Consider the following 18100-nt stretch of genomic DNA (forward strand, 5'->3'; position numbering starts at 1 on the left):
GGGCTGCACGCTCAGGCCGTGGGATCGGTGAGTGCCACCCCAGACCCGGTCTGAAGCCCTTCCGTGACCCCCAAGGGGCGGGGAGGCCGATTTGCCCCCGGAGCGCTGAGGCAGAAGTGGACATCTCCCCTTTCCAAAGCGCCTTTTCCCTGCCCTTTCCCTTTTCCTTTTGACCCTCTCGTACCCCAAGGGAAGGTAGCCTGGATCCTGCCCTTACCAGGAACTTCTGTGAACAAGGACCAGACCCGGTCTGAAGCCCTTCCGTGACCCCCAAGGGGCGGGGAGGCCGATTTGCCCCCGGAGCGCTGAGGCAGAAGTGGACATCTCCCCTTTCCAAAGCGCCTTTTCCCTGCCCTTTCCCTTTTCCTTTTGACCCTCTCGTACCCCAAGGGAAGGTAGCCTGGATCCTGCCCTTACCAGGAACTTCTGTGAACAAGGACCTTTCATGGTCACCTTCCACCTTGCCAGCAGCGGGCGACCCTCAGTCGGGGGTGGGGGGAGGTCCCGGTCGGCAGGGTGGGTCCCCGCCCCTGCTCCTCTCCAGAGGGACCTGGGAGGGGGCGCTGGCCCCGGGAGGCGTCGGGGCAGCCGCGCCCTTGGCTGGGGTCACGTCCACCTTCCCGGGAAGGACATACTCTCCCAGTGCCAGGTGCTTAAGGAGCGGCATCCCAGCCTGGGCCCGGCGGGCCCTTTGCCAGGATCGGGAGCCCCCGGTTCCCGCCGGGAACCTCAGGCGGGGCTGGCGAGGCTACCAGGACCCTCACCCGGCTTTTCTATTCCGCCCTCCGAGCCGAGGAGAACCTGAGGCTGGGGAGGAGGAGGAGCTGGTGATCAGGTTGCCGCTTGCCTTGCCTTGACTTGGTGTTTCATCTATTCATTACCGGCTCCCTCCTGCCCGCAGTGGTCACACCCTTTCCAGAACTGCTTGGCTGGTAACCACGAAGCCGAGTGGGAGCAAGAGCGGGGCGGACTGGAGAAAACCGCTCTAACCTGACTTAACTCTGGCTGAGAGCTGACACTGCACATAATAACCAACATTTGCAAAGAGCTCTCACGGATTCCACTAGCGGCAGCCCATTTGATCCTGAACTCTACAGTGTGAGGTCTGGGTGTTAGTATTCCTTTTTGCAAACGACAGGGGTGAGGGGTGGGGCTGCAAATCTGGGTCAGTGTGATGTGGAGGGTGAAGACACTGGGAAACAGAAAAGCCTCCTGCTCTATCCTCTCCACTAGACAGAAATATCCTTTTTTAGCATAGCCAGTAGTTGGTGGGGTGGGAGGCTAAAGTCAACCAGATACTCCAGGAAGAGAAATCAGAGCTCAGTCATTTACTGGTAAGTCACATCACCTTCCTGGTCCACTCTGATTCCTCATCTTGCAAATGGAGATAGTAAAATCTACCTGGCAAGGAGTGGTTGTGGAGGTTGCAAATGAGGATATAAAGCTTAGAGAGCTCTAGTGATATGCATCTGAAGGGCTTTGGGTTCTAACCCACAACCTCTCGTGCTCCGCCTCTGGTCCTCTAAGATGAACTTCCAGTCGAGGGAGTTTTGTTCTCCTTGAGTTTCTGGAGCCTCTGCATAGCTGTCCTTTGGATGGGATACAGTCAGTGTCCAGGGTGAATGTAGAATGTGTCTAACAGGCCAGATGCTCTTCTCTGCCTGAATGTTCCCATGGAAGTCCCTATTCCTGTTCTTTCAAAGGCTAGATGTATTCAGAACCTTAAGAAAGTCTCCACCCAATTAAAAAAACAAGAAAGAAAAAAAAAGAAAGTCTCCCCTCCTGGCCAGGGTGGCTCAGTAATTGAGCATCAACCTATGAACCAAGAAGTCACGGTTCAATTCCTGGTCTGGGCACATGCCCGGGTTGGGCTGTGGGCTCCATCCCCATTGTGGCACATGCAGGAGGCAGCCAATCAATGATTCTCTCATCATTGATGTTTCTATCGCTCTCTCCCTCTCCCTTTCCCTTTCTCTCCGAAATCAATTTTTTAAAAAAATTATTTTTTCTTAAAAAAAGAAACTCTCCCCCAAGGTTAATCCATTTCAGACACCTCTCATCATGCTTTGCTGGGGCAGTGTGCGGCCTGGGAAATTCTGAGTCTGAGGGTCACTTACAGTTTTACAGAAATTGGCCTAAGCCCAACTCACAACACCCCTCAGATGGGCTCCCATCCTCTGAAATTCTCATTTTGAAGTTGACACTGGAATATTCCACCTGATTAGTGCCCCCAAATATTGCTAATTGTTTCCCCTCTGAGTGCATATTCAGATTTGTGTTTTGTGGGTTGCTTTCAATCCATGACCTCATTGACCTTCACAGCCACTCCTTGTGAGGTAGATTTTACTATCTCCATTTGCAAGATGAGGAATCAAAGTGGAAGGTGATGTGACTTACCAGTGAATGACTGAGCTCTGATTTCTCTTCCTGGAGTATCTGGTTGACTTTAGCCTCCCACCCCAACAACTACTGGCTATGCTAAGAAAGGATATTTCTGTCTAGTGGAGAGGAGAGAGCAGGAGACGTCTCTGTGTCCGAGTGTCTTCACCCTCCACATCACACTGACCCAGATTTGCAGCCCCACCCCTAACCCTGTAGTAAAACTAGCCCCGGAAGAGCCCAGGGAGCCTCCAGAAGCTCTTGTAAAAGTTTCCCCTGCTCCCTACTTGGCAGGGAACAGAAGAGACTTCCTTTCTGCCCAGGCTCGCTCTGGTTCTCATTTTGGTTCCTCTGCTCAGTGCGGGGAGCGGGAGTGAGTCACCCTAAAGAAGGCTTCACCTGTGTGTGGCCCTTGTCTTCTCTCTCGTGCCATAGGCTCTGGAATGACTCATCTCAGATTCTTCCAGAACTGAGCCCTTTGCTGGACCCATGCCCGAGCCTGTGTCCTCATGACTAGGTGGATTGCACTCCTTGTGCCTGTAACCCAGAACTCTGGCTGACCACACTGAAGCAGGATGCTCCAGCAGGTAAAACCTCACCCTCAGATAACTCAGGCCCCAAAGCACCTGAAGCACCTTTGCATCTTTTACTTGTCTGAATGTTGTTTCACTACCCTGTCCGGGAAGGAAGAAAATGACCCCTTAAAGGTCTTCTTTTCTCACTTCAGGAAGTTATTCCAGTGCCTTTCACCTGTTGTTAAGTTCTTCCTGATACTTAATTTGAATCTCCCCTGTTGTAGTTGATAGCTCTTTTCCTTGGTGTGGTTAAGGCAGTGGTTCTCAACCTTGGCTGCACATTAGAATCACCTGGAAATCTTTTTAAAATCCTGATTTCTGGGCCTCATCCTCCGGAAATTCTGTTTCTTTGTTACTAATGTTGTGGCCCCACCCCATAACAAAGAAACAGACTTTCCGGAGGATGAGGCCCAGAAATCAGGATTTTAAAAAGATTCCCAAGTGATTCTAATGTGCAGCCAAGGTTGAGAACCACTGGGTTAAGGGAAGCCTGAGGGCACTTTGGTGACCTTCAAGCCTGAACCAGTGAGGAAGTCCTGAGAGGTGTCACTGCCAGCCGGAATTGTTGAGGCACAGGGGAAGCCTGGGGCTTCCAAAAGGAGGTGAAGCTGAGAGATGTCCCTGAAGATGTCTCCTTGAAGCTGGGCCTTAAAGAATAAGTAGGGCCTGGCCAGTGTGGCTAAGTGGTTGAGCATCGACCTATGAACCAGGAGGTCACAGTTCAATTCCTGGTCAGGGCACATGCTCAGGCTGCGGGCTCAATCTCCAATGTGGGGTGTGCTGGAGGCAGCCGATCAATGATTCTCTCATCATTGATGGGCTCACTAGTCTCATGGAAACCTACACAGACCCTTTCCTCCAAAAGCAGATTTCAGCCAGGTTACTGTCTTCTCCCCACCCCATCTTCCCTACATCCCCCAGAGAGGAAAGAGGAGAAATGGGGAGAAGAAGCACGTGGAAAATGTTGGCATCATGCATGGGAAAGGGAGAAGGAGGAAGGGCCTGTTCCCTCAACTTCTGAGCCTCTTAAGTAGACCCAGGGCACAGGAAACTAGTTGTGTAATTAACCAGATTAATTAAGCCCCAAGAGGCAGGTGATGAAGGCATGGAGCTACCTCACAGCTGATTTTTCATCTCAAATTGAATGGTTTCTTTAACACGTTAAGTGCCATGTCAGTCACCGGTGACTGACGCTATACTTTCTGTCTGGACCCGTCCCTCACTGGTGCTGCCAGCATATCGGTGAAATTGGATATCGCAGGGGCTAAACGGAAAGGAAGACAAAGCAGGCTTGGCGCTAAACGTGTTTAAAAAAAAAAAAGCCCAAAGCATGGTTCTTTTCCTTTGTGATACTCCTATAGCAGCCCCCCACCGTGACCCCCAACCCTGCCAGGCCCAGTAAGGCTAGTAGCTGGCCAGCCTGGAAGCTGGAGCTCATGGCATAGGAGACAGGATAGCATTTATTGATTTATCCAGTATTCACTATGTGCCAAGGACTAAGTGCTCTTTATATTGCTTCTTGTTTTTCTTCCCAATAGCCCTGTGAATAGGCTTTATTTTCTTTTATTTACAAAAAAAACCCCAAAAACCTGTAGCCGTAGCCGGTTTGGCTCAGTGGATAGAGCGTCGACCTGCGGACTGAAAGGTCCCAGGTTCGATTCCGGTCAAGGGCATGTACCTTGGTTGCAGGCACATCCCCAGTGGGGGGTGTGCAGGAGGCAGCTGATCGATGTTTCTCTCTCATTGATGTTTCTAACTCTTTATCCCTCTCCCTTCCTCTCTGTAAAAAATCAATAAAATATTAAAAAGCAAAACAAAAACAAAAACCTGTGGCTCAGAAAAGTTAAGTCACTTACCCAGGCTCACTCGCCTAATAAGTGGCAGGACTGAAATTTGAACCCACCAGACTATGATACTGGAAGCCAATTCTCTCTCCGCTGCACAGTCCTACCCCTACACAGCTGCCAGCTGGTCTGAGTCACAGCTCTCCTGGCCCTGTTATACCCTCCAGGTGAATGGCCATAGTTCAGGCCCTGATGCCCATGGTGGGAAAGCCCTCAGAGAAGACCTGCAGGAGTTCCTAGGCCAGGAGGCCCCACTGCACCTGCTGGATGACCTCACCAAGGTGAACCCTGTGACGCTGGAGACAGGTATGGGCCTCCCTCTCCTCAAGAGTGCCGTCTCCAAGAGCGTGGCACTTTGGTGTAGGTATTCAGCACAGCTTCTCCTGGCCAGGCAAGGCAGGCAGGACTCCAACCTGGAGCCAGATACGCTGCTTCAGACCAGCCTGGCAAGTGCATCTGGGCTCCCCAACACCGACTTTGCTCCAGATTTGGCGTTCATCTTAATTAGATCTTGTACCTATTCATCAGGGAGCTGCTGGAATCTAATGGCTCTTGGCTGAGTGCAGAGGGAGTGCTGTTAGGCAGATGTTTGTGTATGCTAGTGTCTACATTTAAGCCAGAGTTTGCTAAAAGTACCTCTGCCTCAGTCCTGAGGTGTTTGCAGGCCCGGTACATGGCAGACACATTCTACACCAATGCTGGCTGCACCCTGGTGGCTCTGAACCCCTTCAAGCCTGTCCCTCAGCTCTACTCGCCAGATCTGATGAAAGAGTATCATGCTGCTCCTCAGCCCCAGGTAAGACTCAGCCACTTCCTGGGCCTCAGGACTCCCCTACCTCCCCTTAGGCCTCCTTGCAGCGTCCCCGTCCTTATCCATCTATGCATCGGCCGTGCTGGTGCCACAGCCCTGCCCATCAGGAGCTCGAGGAATTTTGGGCACATGACAGTGGTGCAGAATGAGAGGTAAATACTTGTTTAACTGAGTTTGGATCACAAAATAGGGACATAGGGCAAAGTATTTTTTTTCTTATTTATGAGTTTATTAATAGGAAAGGATTTACAAAGATATGTTTGTGTATTTAACAAACCACTGTTTAGGAAAAAGATAAAATTAATGCGCTAAGGATTACCCTAGAAAATTCAGTGCATGTTCATCTCTACTGAGAGGAATACATTCTTATGGGGGCGGGGGAAGTGCAGGCAGGGAGTAGACTAGCTGGTGTCAAAGTGCATCATGTGTTCAGGGAAAGGCAAGAGCAGACCTGCTGGCAGGAAGGGGCTCTTGGGGAGAGAGGCAGTAGATGAGGTAGGAAGAGGCTGAGATAAATAGGAAGGTTCTGAGTCATCACAGCAGGCAGAGTCCACAGAGCTGCTTCCAGGAGTGGAGGTGGACTGAATGGTGCCCACTGGGGGGAGAATTATGCTGGAAGCTGGGGGAGTTGCGTTGAGGAAGGTGAGACAAGAGGCAGGGAGAACAGTTGAAGACTTTGTAATAGTCCAGGTGAGAAGAGACTGGGGCAGAAGCTGATGGAGAGAGGGACAGCTCTGATACCATCCAGAACTGTGCCTTCTCCTTCAGGAAGCTATGAGTAAGCAATCATTGTGGGGTGGAATCATGTGAGGTCTGTCCTGAGAGCCCGTATCTCACTGACCATCTGCCTCCTCAAGGGCAAAAGCCATGTCATGGTGCCCTCTGCTTTCCCAGTGCCCACCTTCATACCTGGCACATTGAGGACAATTAATGTTTGGTGATGGAAAGGAGAACAGTGGCCTTGGGATGCAAATCAGATGGTTTCACTTACTTGCTGAGTGGCCTTGGGAAGGTTATTTAACCCCTCTGAACCTCAGATTTCTCATCTATAAAAGAGGACTAGCTATCCATCTAACACAGACTTCTTAGCAGTAACTTGAAAGAAAATTCTTTGCAAACTGCAAAGTACAGTAACAAAATAATACAGAACAGAATAAGACTTTTAAGATAAAATGGGATAAAGTATTCAAGGCTAGCTCTGCTTCCAGACTGAGAGAAGATGAGTGGGTAAAGCCACCAGGGGGGTCCCACAGTTGGGCCTAACACTGTTACATCCAGGACATTTTTCTAGAGGAAGCCTTTTGGCACTGCTGTTGGCAGGCTCCCCATCTCAGCCATCATTAGATCAGCATTCCTTGAAGACACACATGACCTTTCACTCCTTGATGTTTCAGAAACTGAAGCCCCACATCTTCACTGTGGGTGAACAGACCTACAGGAATGTCAAGAGCCTGATTCAGCCAGTCAACCAGTCCATCGTTGTCAGTGGAGAGAGTGGTGCTGGAAAGGTAGGAGGGCCTCTTTCCCATCCTGTCCACTTCATGACGGGCTGGGTGGGCAGAGAGGGAGGGGGACGTTCCTCGTGGAGCCCTTTGCTACCTTGTCATTCCCGGACAGGATGGCTTTAGCAGGGAGTCATTGTGTAGCGGTGGGCAGGAAAGGAAGTCAAGAGACAGGATTCTAGTCCAGGCTCTTCCACCAGCTCTGATGTAACTCTAGGTGAGATACTTTCCTCCTAGGGCCTAGGACCTAGGCCTTCATTTCCTCATCATAGGTCTCTCCCATCTCTGACACCGATGGAAACAAAAGATAGCTATTGGGGATTCCAGCATAGTGGTTCAGAGCACATCAGAAAGAAATTTCAATTCTGTAAACTTGTTCTTTCACCTATAAAATGGCAAGGAAAGGAGGACCAACACCCAACTCATGGGACTTCTGTGAGAGTTAAATGAACCAGTGCACATAGACACTGAAGGTAGCTGGGATTACTTATGGGAAAGGGTTTATTGAAGTAGCCCACTTGCATCCTCTGTGTTGTCCATGATGGCAAGGGCAGTGCCTTGGGCCAGAAGCTCCTGGTGAGTCACGTAGCTCCCTGGGGAGCAGAACCACAATAGGTGAGACCGAATGTTGCACAAGAATGGGTGAGGAGTTGCATAGCTGGTCAGAGGAGGCTACTGGTCCAGGCCTCACCCTCCTGGCAAGCCTCATGCAACCACCCCTCCCTTGCCACCAAACTTACCTTCTCAAGGGATTCTTTGGACCATAAACCCCCTCTGTCTACACTCACATATGATGGAATTGCTGAGTACTGAGTACCTGCCAGATTCTAGGCCCTGGGCCCACCGCTGAGGAGTGGCAGGGGGAGGAACAGAGATGCAACTGGCTTTCAGGGAGCTCTTAGTCCACTGGGAAAGATAGACAAGGAAACAGATGAAGGCAGTAAGCTGCAGGGATGAGGACTTGGACTTGGGTGGGGAGGAGATCTTTGACAGTTGTATCAAGGTGGCCAGTGCAATGACAGATGTCCAGCTCCTGGACAAAGCCCACTGTCCCTCTGGGGAGCTGCAGCTGGACCTGGCTGGAGTCTCATGCAGCCAGAGCTCAGTAACCCATTACTGAGCAGCTGCTGTGGTCATGGGCTGGGCCTGGTAGACTTATTTTTAAATAGCATAGTTGCATAGTTCAAAAATCAGGCAATACTGCAAGGCTTACAAAGAAAAACAACAACCCTGCCCCATATTTCTCAACCCCCTGGCTACTTTCACATCTTATAGCAGTGTATCTGGGTGTTTCTATCATGTTTCTAACCAGCATGATATTGTTAGTGACTGATTTTTTCAGTTTTGGACCTAATCTTTTCATTTCCTAATTTGGTGAGGATTTAGTCTTATTTCCCTGCCCCCAAACACATATGTAATTTTACCATGATTTCTAATTAAGTTAATAGGCAGTATTTATATTATAACCATGTAATCTATGATTATATTTCCTTGTCTAGTTTTTACTCTCCCTCATATGATTACCCCAGTTTTCTATTTGTTTAGTTTCTTCATGCCTATTAAATTATTACCAAACTTATCACCAAAGCTTTTCCAGCTTGTTCAACTGGCAAGTACATCTGGTTCTTTTTTTTTTTCTTCGAGGTGCCCTTCCCAGAGCTCTCAGATCTGCTCCCATCTGGCCTGGTGGCTGCCTGGGGCTACTGCCATGCAGCTATTACCTGGGGGCTCTCTGCCTCACTCTGGGGGTCAGATTGCTGTGTCCATGATAATCCCCCTTGCTGGAATCCACGCTTCCCTTCCTCCTCTACTGCTTTGTATTTATGGAGCACATTCTTTAGTAGCTTCCTGGAAAAGGCAGTAAATGAAGGGCAAATTTTTGAGTTGCACATCTGAAAATGTTTATATTGCCTCAAATTGGATATGTTGGCTGGGTTTTATAATTTCAGGTTAGAAATAATTTTCTTTCCAAATTTAGAAGTTTTTCCTTATGTATTGAGTGTTGCTTTTGAAAATCCGAGTCCATAAATTGTGATTTTACTTTCCAAAAGCTGTAGGTATTAAAACTCACAGTGGTATATCTTGGCATGGTCTTTTTTTTTTTTTTTACTTTCTATGCTGGATACTTTGTGTGGGTCTTTTAACTTGGAAACTCATGTTTTTCGTTTAGAGAAATGTTTTTGTAGTATATCTAATAATTTACTCCTCTCCATTTTCTCTTTCTGGAGCTCCTATTAGTAAGTTTGATTAATTGTTTAATAGTCTTTTTTTTTTTTTACCTAATCTTCCATCTCTTAACATTTTGTTCTGTCTTCTGGAAGATATCTCCTACTTTATCTTTCCAAAATTTGTTTTCCCTGTTTTTAATAACTTTCAATTCTTTTGAATTTTTGTTCAAAATTTTAATTCTAAAAACACTTTCTTGTTCTCTATTATTTCCCCCCCAGTATCTTGGTCTTTTCATAGGTTCAATATCTTCTCCTATTGTTGAAAATATTTCATAATTTTTACTTGCCTTCTGCTCCTTACATTGACTGTTTCCTTCTAGTTCCTTTTCCTTCATTTATTTTGATATTTGTCATTCATGTAAAGGAAGTTTACCAACTAGTTATTGATCCTCAAGTATCTGTTCATACTTAAGATACAGTAGCCTGCTCAGGTCAGGGTGTGTTGTCCCATCTCTGCCCCAGGCCCCCTTCTTTTTCTTAAATGCATCCTCTGGAGCTAGAAGCAAGCACTCCCCATTTCACAGAGCGGGGGAAGTGCTTTGCCCAAGGACACAGTTGAATTCAGCATTCACCTTGCTTGGTAGAGGAGATGGTGCTAGTGGGCACCGTTCCCTCAGGCAGGCTCAGAGGTGGGAGGGAACTTGGGCAGGGCTCCCACAGGCTGTTTCTGCCGTAGACATGGACTTCCCGTTGCCTGATGAAGTTCTATGCTGTGGTGGCTGCCTCACCTACATCCTGGGAGAGCCACAAGATTGCAGAGAGGATCGAGCAGCGCATCTTGAACTCCAACCCTGTCATGGAAGCTTTTGGTAAGCTCGGTGTCCTCTGTCCCCTGTCCTCTGGGATTTGCCACCTTCCAGGGAGAGGAAAGTGAAACCCTCTCTGTGGCGGTTGGAGGATGAGTGTATCATTCACTGCCTTGGGCTCCCAATCCCTCCAGGTACCCTGAGCCTCTTTCCAGCAGAGATGCTGTCATTCAGCCATCTCCTCCCTTGAGCAGATGTAACAGTGGAGGGGATCTTGTGGCTCCTCTGGTCTAAATCCTGATGGTTCAGAGGAGAGGGGAACTGGTCTAAGGCTCAGCCATCTCCTCCCTTGAGCAGATGTAACAGTGGTGCTGGAGAGGATCCTGTGGCTCCTCTGGTCTAAATCCTGATGGTTCAGAGGAGAGGGAACTGGTCTAAGGATGTACAACAGTTAGTGTCCATGTTGGGACTCTAGATGTTGTGCCTACTGTCTAACTCAATAGTGACAGCTTGTTGTTTTTTATTCTTTCCCTTCAAAGAAGACAGTCCCTGGCTGCGTAGGCTTGCTCATTTCAGTTCATTGCCAGGAAGTCCTTCTAACTCCCAAGTCACACTTGCTTAGTCCTGTCCCCTGTGACATGGAAACCAAAAAGGGGCCTTTAGATGACTTGATAGAGACATGGCCCCAGCAGACCTGCAGCCACATTGGCCCATGAGGACTCTGTGAACATAGGGGAGCGGTATAAACAGAGGTGTGATCTGTAGGGAATGCGTGCACGCTGAGGAATAACAACAGCAGTCGCTTTGGGAAGTTCATCCAGCTCCAAATGAACAGGTAATTGCTGCTGCAGCCACTGCCCTGGCTGATGGGAGGACGGGGGCAGGGAGTCTGCAAGTGGCTGGAGTAGTCTCTAGCCTGGGCCACCCCTGTGGGCAGAGCCCTGCTCCTCCTGGCATGCATGTGTATGGGACTTATTAGGATCAGTGAACCCTGAGGGTGACCTCTGAATCTAGAGAACTACAGCTGCTGCAGCCTTGAGGAACCTGGGCAGCAGGCTTGTCACAGCCTGTGTGTTCCTCCTGACTTTTACCCTTGCTTGAGGACTTAGAGTTAAACAGCCACTTCTGTGGCCACAACCCTGAGCTTGACCCTGGCGGGGCTTCTGCTCCTGCCTTGGGATGGGGCACAATGACTTACAGAGGCCTTGGCTCTGCCCACCTGAGCTGGTTGCAGGGGAATGTCCCGTACCACTCAAGGGCCTGCTGAGTAGTCCCTCATCCTCATGACCCCCATCCCATTGGCGAAGTGGAAGAGCCTGGTCGGGAAGTGGGGTTGCAGTCTGGCAAACAGTAAATGCCTATGGAATGAATGGGTAACTAATGGGCTCTGGTCTGCTTGTGCCAGGGCCCATCAGATGACTGGAGCTGCAGTCCAGACCTACCTCCTAGAGAAAACTCGCGTGGCCTGCCAGGCCTCCAATGAGAGGAACTTCCACATCTTCTACCAGGTCTGTGCCAGGTGGGGCCCACAGCTGCCCAGATGCAGGGTGGAGATGGCCTGTGACTCTCAGCCCCTCCTTCTGCCCCCTGCCTGCCTCTTTAATTGGCTTCCAGTGGTGCCAACACTTATTCCAGCAAACTTTATGCAACACTGCCTCCCACTGGACCCAGGCTTCTGGGATGGTTTGGATGGGATGTGTGTTACCTCCTCTGTCAGACCAGACGGTGCCGGGGACTCTCCTTAGAATGGCACTGTTTCCTCCAAACAGAGCGAGGACTTCCCCAGAGCTGTGCCTCTTTCATCAGACGGGTGGTCCCCCAAAGCATGGATAGTGTGTCCCCAGCTCTCAGGTTGAGCCTGGGGCCTCCCCAGAGAGGAGTTGTGCCTTCCTCAAACATAAGCCTCCTCAGACGGTGTTTGGCACCGGGTTGCAGACATGAAAACTGGTTGCTGCTGCTTTTGCCCTGTGCCTACCCTGGGTGCTTTACAGTCTTGTGATGTCACTGCCATCTCTCACTCCTTTTATCTCGACCCCAGGTCTATATAGGCCTGGGCTTCCCTCGCACCCCCAGCTCAGCAACCTGTCCCCCTCCCACAGATCTGCAAAGGAGCCAGTGCAGATGAGAGGCTCCGGTGGCACCTCCCCGAGGGAGCCGCCTTCTCCTGGCTGCCCAACCCAGAGAGGACCTTGGAAGGTAGGGGGAGCCTTACCCAGCACCCACCCCCCTCTGCTCACAGCCTGCCTCTCTCACCCCTCACTGCCCCTGCTGACCTCTGGTCCTGACACTGGGCTGTGACTTGGGTTTCTTTTCAGAGGATTGTTTTGAGGTGACCAGAGAGGCCATGCTTCATCTTGGCATCGACACCCTCACCCAGAACAACATCTTTAAGGTCAGAAGGAAAGCCATGGCACTTACATTTGACAGAGGTCACTGGAAGCCTCCTCCGAACCTGAGTCTTCCTGAGAACCTGAGACTTTGGGCCCCGCTTTGCAGTCTCCAAGTGGACCGCTCCTCTGTGCCACTGAACCTGGACACGGTGTCAGGGTGGGAGGGGCGTGGAGCACAGTTCTGTATATAAAACAGCACCGAGAGCGTTAGAGCTCAGAGGGCAAGGAGCCTGGGTCAGCTTTTACTGCAGTAGTCAGAGTAGGGAAATCATGCTGCCACGTTTGCCCAGGGCAGCTAATGGGCTCTGGTGTGTAGGAATTTTAAAATCATGTTTACACCCTTTAGCTCACTGGGTTTTTCAACAGGCCTGTGTATAGGGAGTTTTCCTACTTTATGCTTGAGAAGACTAGAGAGGTAAAGTGACCTGCCCAAGGTCAGACACCACTGATACAGATAGACTTGCACCATGCGGAGTAAGTCCAATTCCCACCTTCTTTCCCCTCCTCTCCAGACATGCTGACCCAGGTGAGCTGGGCTCCTCATCCCCATTATTGGCCTCCCTCCTCCCATCTGTCTTTGCCAACTGACTACCTCCTGCTCCCTCACCTCCTCACCCACCAGAGCAATGGGAGGGAGTAGATAGGATAGGCTGGCAGCAGAGACGGGAGCCACTGCAGGGAGGTGGCAGTGCAGTGGAAAGTGACCTCCATCTCCAGGTGGGGCTCCTCAGGCAGGGAGGGGACCACGGCCAGTGTGGACTCCGCCAGGCAAGCACCTGGCCAGAGGCACAGCAGGAGTGGACAGTAGTAGGGTGTCCAGACAGGGGTGCTGGTTGGGGGCTGGCATGACCCTCTGCTCCAGCCACACTGCCCATCGGGCACAGTAGCCTCCTTTCTACAGCTCCTAGGGGCTCGTCCACATGCATCGAGTGCAAAGGCAAGAGGGCCCCCACTGTACAGACAACACAGTCACAGATCCTCCCCTAGGCTGGGCCATCAGAGCCCAACTGTGCTGGGAAAGGGCCAAAGGGAGTCCAAGCCCAGCTCCATAGAAGTAAGCCTGCTCCACGAGGAACAGGAGCCGTGTCCTACAGTCTGCTCCAGAGGGGAAGGCAGAGGGACAGACCATGGTGACCTGGAGGCCCCACCAGCTGCCCTGGGAGGCTTCTGTAGTCAGACTGCCCGGGTTCTCATTGAACCTGTCCCCTTCTCATCTCTGTCATGGACAATCGTTGCAGCACTCGCCTCACTGATGTTGAAAAGATTAACCAAGCCCTAGCTGGTTTGGCTCAGTGGATAGAGTGTTGGCCAGTGGACCAAAGGGTCCCAGGTTTGAGTCCAGTCAAGGGCACATGCCTGGGGTTGCGGGCTCAATCTTCAGTAGGGGGCGTGCAGGAGGCAGCCAATCAGTGATTCTTTCTCATCATTGATGTTTCTTTCTCTCCCTCTCCCTTCCTCTCTGAAATCAATAAAAGTATATTTTTTTAAAAAAGAAAAGATTAACCAAGATGATGCATGTAACATGCATGGAATCGTGTCTCATAGAGTCCTGCAGCAAATCGGCAGTAGCTGGGAGCTGCTATTATTCTTCTCTTGTGATTATATTTAGCAGAAGAGAAGCCTTCCAGGCTAGGCTCCAGCCCTTACAAGGTGCCCACTGTGTGTCTCCTTTCTCCTGCCCCTCAGGTCCTGGCTGGACTGCTGCACCTCGGCAACGTCCGGTTTGCTGACTGTGAGGATGAAGCCCAGCCCTGCCAGCTGATGGACGATGCCAAGGGTGAGAGCAAGGGTGGCAGGGGGCTGTGCCTCAGGCTTTGGTCACACACCCAGGGAGCAGGCCAGTCCTGCCCAGAAAAGAGCCAGTATCGGTGGGATTGGGTGGGAGGCCAGAGGGTGAAATTCGGAATTTAACATTTGATTAAACATTAGCTGTAGCGTCCTGCCCTGGATAAGTTACTCCTCACCCCATCTCTGAAGCAGGCAGCATTATCCCCATTTTACAGATGAGCAAACGAGGGTCAGAGGGTTTATAATTTGTCCCACTTGTGGCAATGTGGACTGGGACACAGAAGTCCTGGGTTCATGCCCTGCCTCTGCCTTCGGCAGGTCTCTTCGCCTACCAGCAAGGTTTCCTCTGTTCATTTGGGTGGGCGATGGTTCCATGACAATGGCTTCGCTGCCTTGTGAAGGGGGCTGTTTGGATGGAAGGTTTGTCCTCCCAGGCTCTGTCAGAACATCGGCCTCGCTGCTCTGGCTCCCGGAGGACCCACTGCTGGAGACACTGAGGATCAGGACCATCAGGGCGGGCAGGCAGCAGCAGGTGTTCCGGAAGCCCTGCTCCCTAGCCGAGTGCGACACCCGCAGAGACTGCCTGGCCAAACTGATCTACGCACGGTGAGCACTCTGGGCCCCTGCTGCCTCCAAGTTCTCCCCTCTTTGGAGTTGAACCAGACACTGCCATGCAATAGGCCCAGGGTGAGGGCTGCCAGACACAGCAGATGGCTTCCCTCCCTGCTCCCCAGATCCTTGGGGACAGCAGGGAGTAGCTCCTGAGACTTCCCCAAGCACCTGGGGAATTTGATAGATGGTGGTAGAGCCAGAACCTCAGCCCAAAGTGCAGGGCAACCCAGCAAGCAGCAAGTGGGAGCCCAGAACAGGGTCGGGTGGGTCCTGGCCTTTCCTATTGGGTGATATGGGCATGTCCACCCTCTGGCCATGTGGTTAAGGGTGCTTTCTCACCCTGGGTTCTGAGAACCTTCATGATGCCATGTAAGGGTGTCAAGTGGCATCTTTGAAATTAGGGGACGGAACACGTGTATGTACGTGCGCATGTGCTTATGGGAACTCGGGCCCTCCTGGGTGTGGCACCCTGGCTGAGGAGCAGCTCTGCCACCCCTCAGATTCAGCTCGACCTGCTCTCACCAGTCTCCTCTTCCCCAACCCCAACAGGCTGTTCGACTGGCTGGTATCGGTGATCAACAGCAGCATCTATGCGGCCCCCGACTCCTGGACCACTTTCATAGGTAGCAGGGCCCCCTGCTGGGAACACCCCTTCTAAAAAAGACCAGGGCAGCTCTGGGCCCACCGTGCTAACTCTGGCAGCTCCTTTCCCTTCCCTGCATCCCCCTCTCGTCTGTCCACCAGTGTTTGGGCAAGGACATCTCTACTCCCGGATGCTCACATCTGACTGGTCCATAGCTCACCAGGCAGACTCAGATGGCACCTGAGAGAGTGGTGGGGATGAGTGAGAGATAACCTTGCTGGAACCTGGGTAGGAATGTCAGGTAGGGGAGGCAGTAGAGCTCAGAGGCACCAGTGAGTTTGTTCACAGAATGTGGAATTCTAGACACCAACTGGGCTGGTGAGACCCAGGCCCTCCAAACTGGGCTGGATGCAGGAAATGTTCCCTGGGACCTGGTGCCCTCAAGGAGGGGCCTACCAGGACCTAAGGATTCAGCCTCGAAGAGGACCTGGTGCTCTGGGTTGCCCTTCACACACATTCGGTCTTTCTTCCTGTTGCAAGTTCTGAGGGGGCATGAGGTAGAGCTGGCACCCTGGGGTGGGGTATGGTGCTCTGCCCACTGTGGGTGTCATGCTCGCTCAGCCTCATCCCCAGGCTGCCAAGGATGAAGCTTCACCCTGGGCCCCTACAGTCCCCTGGCCTCTGCAGCGGCCCCATGGGTTCTCCCCTCACCACCGCCGCCCCACCCCCCCAGGCCTGCTGGATGTGTACGGCTTTGAGTCGTTCCCTGACAACAGTCTGGAACAGCTGTGCATCAACTATGCCAATGAGAAGCTGCAACAGCACTTTGTGGCTCACTACCTAAAGGCTCAGCAGGTGAGCGTGTGGCAGGGTGGGGCCATCCTGGATCCTCTATCTCTTCCTGGCCCCCAGGACCTAGCCTTTAGTTCTTGATGCCATTCTGGAATAGTTGGTGTTGCTGAGGCCAGCCATAGGATGGCCTTCTGGGCCTCAGCCCTTAGCTGCCTCCTGCCCCCTCACCTTGCCCTCTAGGAGGAATACGCACTGGAGGGCCTGGAGTGGTCATTTGTCAACTACCAGGACAACCAGACCTGTTTGGACCTCATCGAGGGGACCCCCATCAGCATCTGCTCCCTCTTAAACGAGGTGGGAGCATCAGTAGTGTGCTGAGCAGCAGAGGTGGGCTTTGGACTTCTCTGGGGCCTTGAAGACTCGTCACTGCCCTTTCTGTGCCTCTGTCTCCCCATCTGCCAAATGGGTTTGCTAATCCTGTACTCCTTCACTCAGGGTCACTGTACTGCCTATGTGACAACTCTGCTACCATGGGGGCGATGGGGTGGAGACTGTGAGGGTGTGGGGAGCCCTCTCACTTTTGTGGCCGTCTGCCTATCCCGCCCCACGTAGGAATGCCGCCTTAACCGGCCAAGCAGTGCAGCCCAGCTCCAGACACGCATTGAAAGTGCTCTGGCAGGCAGCCCCTGCCTGGGTCACGACAAGCTCAGCCGGGAGCCCAGCTTCATTGTGGTGCATTACGCGGGGCCTGTGCGGTACCACACCGCAGGCCTGGTGGAGAAGAACAAGGTGAGGCTGGGCCATGGCCCCTGGGGACCTGGGTACAACGGCACGCTGAGTCATTGCTGCCCATACACGCAGCTTCCTATTGTGGGTCTCCCTCCTGAGTATCTTCCCAGAACCCAGGGTCACCTCTGGGGCCATCTGCCTGAGGTCTGCTCATCAGGCATGACCTGCCCAGAAATGACCCATGTCACACTGGGTTGCTGATTCATAGGCGACCAGCTTGTCTCCCGGACTCAGGGCCTGTCCTACCCTGGAACTCCCTCCTCTGGGGCCTGGATGAGCAGGCTGGCAGGCCTGTGGACAGCCCTGGGTAGCACACCACCTGCCCTCACCCACTGTTCTCGTCCTCTCCCAATAGGACCCTGTGCCCCCTGAGCTGACCAGGCTCCTGCAGCAATCCGAGGACCCCCTGCTCAAGGTGTTGTTTCCTACTGACCCAGAAGAGAAGTCCCAGGAGGAGCCTTCTGGCAAGAGCAGAACCCCTGTGTTGACTGTGGTGTCCAGGTTCAAGGTGGGTCTGGTAGTGCTGACGTGACGTGTTTGGGTCACTCCTCAGTCTCAAATGTTTACCGAGCACTTCCCAGGATTGGTGCTGTTTACGGAGAGCATTGATGAGTCAAAAAGACATGGTCCAGGTTCACACCGAGTTGACAGTCCTGCGTGGGAGACAGAGACAGGAAACAGACACATAGACTTGGCCTAACTGACATGATGGGAAGCCTAGGGGCCTGTGGGTGGCGCAGGGGTCTCTCACCCACTGCTTATGGGGGGCTGTGGAAGAGCAATAGTTACATGCACCCGTGACCTGGCCCATTCCGTTCTCCAGCTTCCTGCTCAGACTTTGTCCTTGGCCAGCGCAGGTTTGTCTCCTCCTGTATCTTATACTTTCTACTGTCTCTCAGCACACTCTGCTTCTCACCCCAGCCACCTCAGCTCCACCCTCCATGTCTCTTTTTAGTTTTTTCCTTCTCATCCTTCAAAGCTCTGCAATATCATCACCTCCTTGAGAAGGTACCCAGGGAGCCCAGGTTTGAATAGCACTTTCCTGTCCAGCCTCAGATACT

The 18100-nt window shown here is 52.0% G+C and overlaps 2 protein-coding genes and 1 long non-coding RNA gene across 10 annotated transcripts in view; 1 reads left to right on the top strand and 2 right to left on the bottom strand.

Annotated features, from left to right (window-relative positions):
* Window positions 1-18100, top strand: part of MYO19 (myosin XIX) — a 27446-nt gene continuing 9346 nt past the window's right edge. For 4 of the 8 annotated variants that reach the window (XR_001360140.1, XR_001360139.1, XM_005858548.2 and 1 more), the window contains exons 1-17: window positions 1-27; window positions 2815-2966; window positions 4966-5104; window positions 5446-5594; window positions 7004-7117; window positions 10016-10148; window positions 10851-10920; window positions 11491-11593; window positions 12185-12281; window positions 12401-12477; window positions 14162-14252; window positions 14698-14869; window positions 15425-15498; window positions 16192-16313; window positions 16491-16604; window positions 16863-17039; window positions 17395-17547. Coding sequence is in view for 6 of the 8 variants with exons in the window: in XM_005858548.2 (XP_005858610.1) it covers window positions 2955-2966; window positions 4966-5104; window positions 5446-5594; window positions 7004-7117; window positions 10016-10148; window positions 10851-10920; window positions 11491-11593; window positions 12185-12281; window positions 12401-12477; window positions 14162-14252; window positions 14698-14869; window positions 15425-15498; window positions 16192-16313; window positions 16491-16604; window positions 16863-17039; window positions 17395-17547 (1797 nt within the window). In the remaining 2 variants the exon portion in view is untranslated. Of the gene's footprint in view, window positions 28-901; window positions 1112-2814; window positions 2967-4965; window positions 5105-5445; window positions 5595-5770; window positions 6888-6943; window positions 7118-10015; window positions 10149-10850; window positions 10921-11490; window positions 11594-12184; window positions 12282-12400; window positions 12478-14161; window positions 14253-14697; window positions 14870-15424; window positions 15499-16191; window positions 16314-16490; window positions 16605-16862; window positions 17040-17394; window positions 17548-18100 lie in introns of those variants that run through there. The other 4 variants (XM_014531488.1, XM_014531480.1, XM_014531492.1 and 1 more) reach the window with 4 other exon arrangements.
* LOC106724375 lies at window positions 7115-17546 on the bottom strand. The gene is made up of 3 exons (XR_001360146.1): window positions 17473-17546; window positions 12504-12656; window positions 7115-7704 (listed from the first exon to the last, which is right to left on the bottom strand). It is a non-coding gene; the product is annotated as an uncharacterized LOC106724375 (long non-coding RNA).
* Window positions 17554-18100, bottom strand: part of ZNHIT3 (zinc finger, HIT-type containing 3) — a 12965-nt gene continuing 12418 nt past the window's right edge. Inside the window, exon 4 of the transcript XR_001360144.1 lies at window positions 17554-17692. The gene's annotated coding sequence lies outside the window, so the exon portion shown is untranslated. The remainder of the gene's footprint in view (window positions 17693-18100) is intronic.

This window comes from Myotis brandtii, unplaced genomic scaffold (assembly GCF_000412655.1).
Source record: "Myotis brandtii unplaced genomic scaffold, ASM41265v1 scaffold120, whole genome shotgun sequence".
Classification (NCBI taxonomy): domain Eukaryota; kingdom Metazoa; phylum Chordata; class Mammalia; order Chiroptera; family Vespertilionidae; genus Myotis; species Myotis brandtii.